General features: G+C 39.2%; 1 protein-coding gene across 1 annotated transcript; it reads right to left on the bottom strand.

The window, feature by feature from the left end:
* Positions 1-1064: 1064 nt before the first annotated feature.
* Positions 1065-2512, bottom strand: LOC131613604 (uncharacterized). Its single transcript, XM_058885259.1, has 3 exons — positions 2453-2512; positions 1566-2243; positions 1065-1346 (listed from the first exon to the last, which is right to left on the bottom strand). The coding sequence occupies exons 1-3, from the start codon at positions 2510-2512 to the stop codon at positions 1065-1067; spliced, it is 1020 nt and encodes a 339-aa protein (XP_058741242.1).
* Between the last annotated feature and the right edge of the window lie 1271 nt (positions 2513-3783).

The following is a 3783-nucleotide window of genomic DNA, read 5'->3' as shown; positions in this document are numbered from 1 at the left end:
TTCTCCCATCACAATGTGTGAGAACCCTTCAAAAGTTAGTACGCTGACCCCATTTGGTCTAAAAGGTGCCCCTTGATAGGATAAACTTTCCAAGGTGCTCCATGGCATAATGTTCATAGATGAACCAGCGTCTACCAGCACATCTGTTAAAACGTTGTCTTCATACTTTGCTGATATGTAAAGGTCACGGTTGTGCTTCGGAATCCTTTGAGGAACTTCTTGCAGCATATTGTCAAGTGGCCCATATGTCATTACTTCCTCAATGTAATTATGTCCTTTTCTTCCTTTGATTTCTTCGTTTAGCAAACCCAAACCCATCAAAGTCAGAATGTCTTCTTACAGATCAGCACAACCTCGCGTGCTTCCTTCACAAGCGGGACAGCTATCATGGCTACAGTCAATCAATCCGTTTTGGACCCATTTCTCGTGTATCATTCGTAAGGATCCGCGCACAGTGCGAACATCAGGCACATACTTCACTGTGGAACATTCCCCAATCATGTTGACATTATTCTCATCTCTATCTCGGAGAATCAGGATAAGTCCTCGATCTATGAGACTTTGAATTCCTGCTTTCACTAGTGCACATCCACGGGTATCTCTGCAGCAGATTCGACAAGAGCCATAATTGTGTCGGATTAATCCTCCCATCACCCACAAGGTGGCATGCATTTGCACTATGTCACATCTCAACTGGTGTACGTCATAGACTTGATATTGGCCAGGACAGCCATGTACCATGTTAACAGAGTGAATTTCTTCATCCTTTTTCTTTCTTGATATGCTAATAATTCCTCGGTCTAGTAGTTTCTGAAGGTCTTCAACCACGAGAGTATATCTACCAATGGTGTTGGAACATATTGGACAAGCATTGTAGTCATGTGGAGGAAAGTAATCAAGTTCACACAAGACATCGTGCATATTCACCAAGGATTGAGTTGAGTCACAAACATCATGTAGGTATTCATAAATGGCTTGAGTCTGGATTGCTTGACAGTCTCATGGTTAGGCAGTGGATTAACTTGAACATTAGGATTAACATCCTTGAAGGTGAGCATATTGCTTCAGACCAATTTTTGTACTTCACTCATGAGAGGGTAACAATTTTCCACAGTATGAACAGGAGCATTCTTGTGAAAAGCACAACGAGCATCCGCCTTGTACCAAAATGGTGGATTAGCAAGAGGAGGAGGAGGATCCCTCAGTTGAACTAGATTCTTCTGAAGTAGCAAAGGCAGCAATTCCGTATAAGTCATCAGAATAGGATCAAAAGGTGGATATTTCCTTTGTTGATTTTGTTGAGGAGCATGTTGTCGAGGCTGTTGAGGCTGAGGCTTCTGCACATTCTAAGGTGGAGCTTGGCTAACAACAGGAGTCACAACAGCAATTTGTTGTGGTTGATACCGTCTTTTTCTTCCTCTTGAGATGGCACTAACAGTTTCCTCCTTCTTCTTGGCAAAGTTACTACCAAATCTTTTGACGCCACCACTAGCTAGTGATGAACTGGCTTCTTTGACAAGGCGACCTTATCGGATACCTTCTTCAAGTCGCATCCCCATGTTTACCATTTCAGTAAAGTCATTGGGAGCACTTGCTACCATCTTCTCATAATAAAATGTGCTTAGTGTCTTAAGGAACACCTTGATCATTTCTTTTTCTTCCATGGGAGGAAGGATTTGAGCAGCTAGTTCACGCCATCTTTGCGCGTACTCCTTGAAAGACTCTTTTTCTCTTTGGAACATAGCACAGAGTTGATCTCTGTCCAGTGCCAAATCAATTTTGTATTTGTACTGTCTGATGAAAGCTCCATCCAGGTTATGGAAAGTACGAATGTGAGTACTATCCAAACCCATGTACCATTCCAAAGCAGCTCCAAATAAGCTATCTTGAAAGTAGTGAATTAACAAGCATTGATCTTCCGTGTGCATGGACATTTTCCTTACATACATGATCAGGTGACTGTGAGGACAGAAATTCCCTTTGTACTTCTCAAATTCTGGGAGTCTAAACTTGGTCGGAACTCTGACATTCGGAACCAAGCATAAATCATTTTCTTCTTTTCCAAATAGATCCTTTCCTCTAAGGGACTTGATTTCTTTTTGCATTTCCAGAAATTGGTCTTCAAATTCTTCCAATCTACCCATACCTTTAGAAGGGGCACCATGGAAGATCTGTTCATTGTGAAGAGGAATAGTGTTTATAACAGCAGGAGTAGCAGTCACAATAGCTTGGTGAATTGTTGTCTATGGAACAAGAATCTGTTGTCCGGCCAATTGGAAATTCATCTCTATTCCATATGGTCTAGTGGTCGTAGGATTCATCACAGGAATTGCAGGAATTACAGGAATCTAAGCAGTCTCTATCTCGGAGATCACAGTAGTCTGAGCTTGGGTTAGTGGCTGATTCTGAGCAGCCACCAAGTCTTGAACCATAGAAGTTAATCTTTCAATACCGGAGCGTAGGACAACAACTTCTTCTCGCCACTTTGATCATCAACAATACCGTCTTCCATTCTTTAACGATTGGCGCGAGTATTATACTGGTCCGTCAGGTTGACTCTGAGGAGAGAGGGAGGAATGAATAAGACTCTGACTCAGATGTGTATGTGAATGTGAATGTTGTATGGTGCATGCAATGCAAAAGACTCCTTTTTGTTTTAATTTTCAAAACATATCATAATATCTTTCAAGGATTTATTTAAGAGTTTTGTAAATGTAAACACTATATAGTAACATGAAACATAAATTTCATTCATTAATGATAAAGGGACAAGGCAACTTTGGTGCATATAAAGGTCATCGAGGATCATCGAGGTACCATTTTCTTTTGATAGCATACAAAGGGACAAGGGACAACCAAGTCATAAACTACTTTCAAGACTTACAAGGTAGAAACAAACAAAGAAAGCTAGTAAAATCCAAGAGTGATCATCAAAGCTTAGTGAGAAGTATCCATATCATCTTGAGTCTTCTTCTTCTTGACCTTTTCCAGCTTATCAATAATACTCTTTCATGCAGCTTCTTTTGGATGGAGAGTGTTATACCCCAAAATTTGCCCGCATATTTTTTCAGAAAGAAGGCAACAGACTTCTGTCTAAAAATTGGGAGTTTCATATAATCTTGGATTTTATTTCATAAATATCCTGATTTTATGAATACTCGGTTTTTAAAATTTTTCTTATACGGTATTTTGGTTCGCTGTTGAATTTATTCTTACACAAAACGCCAAATACTGTTTATCATTTCACACACGCTGTTTATTTGAGATTTATTTGCAGATAAATAGCACTGACGCAATTGGTACAGAATTAAATCTTTTTGCAGGCGCAGAGTCCGGGATTCAGATTGTACTGGTAACAAGTAAATTATTATTAGTTTTTGTTTCCCACTAATTTTTGTACTATATTCTATTATTTTCAAAATCTTTTCCTTTCTTTTCAAATCTCTTTCTTTCAAAATCAAATCCTAACTTTATTCTACACATCTCTCTTTTTCAAACCCTACCATACACTTTCTTTCAAATCCTACTACCACTCAAATTTTCCTTTTTTGTACGGAATCACTTCATTCCCCAACGTCTCTATCCTTCTTTTCACTCTATAAATACCTCTCATTTTTTTTATAAAATCTCACATCAAATTTCAACTTATCTCTCAAATTTCTACCTCATATTCATTCTCTCTTCTTCCCCGGCAAAAATGGCGAAGTGGATGGATACGTGTTTTCTTATGGTCATCACCGTCGTGGTGGTAATCATGTCCTTTTTCTGTCTGCATATTCCTGA

This window comes from Vicia villosa, linkage group LG6 (assembly GCF_029867415.1).
Source record: "Vicia villosa cultivar HV-30 ecotype Madison, WI linkage group LG6, Vvil1.0, whole genome shotgun sequence".
Lineage (NCBI taxonomy): Eukaryota > Viridiplantae > Streptophyta > Magnoliopsida > Fabales > Fabaceae > Vicia > Vicia villosa.
Note: the sequence above shows the minus strand (reverse complement) of the source record. Positions and strands in the feature narration are given on the sequence as shown.

Bases quoted from the DNA above. Each gene is read 5' to 3' on its own strand.
- LOC131613604 (XM_058885259.1), bottom strand. From the start codon at position 2,512: ATGGAAGACGGTATTGTTGATGATCAAAGTGGCGAGAAGAAGTTGTTG. The intron at 2,244-2,452 runs GTATTGAAAGAT...CTTGTTCCATAG, and splicing joins AGTTGTTGTCCTACGCTCCG to ACAACAATTCACCAAGCTAT. The intron at 1,347-1,565 runs GTAAACATGGGG...GCTCCACCTTAG, and splicing joins CCAATGACTTTACTGAAATG to AATGTGCAGAAGCCTCAGCC.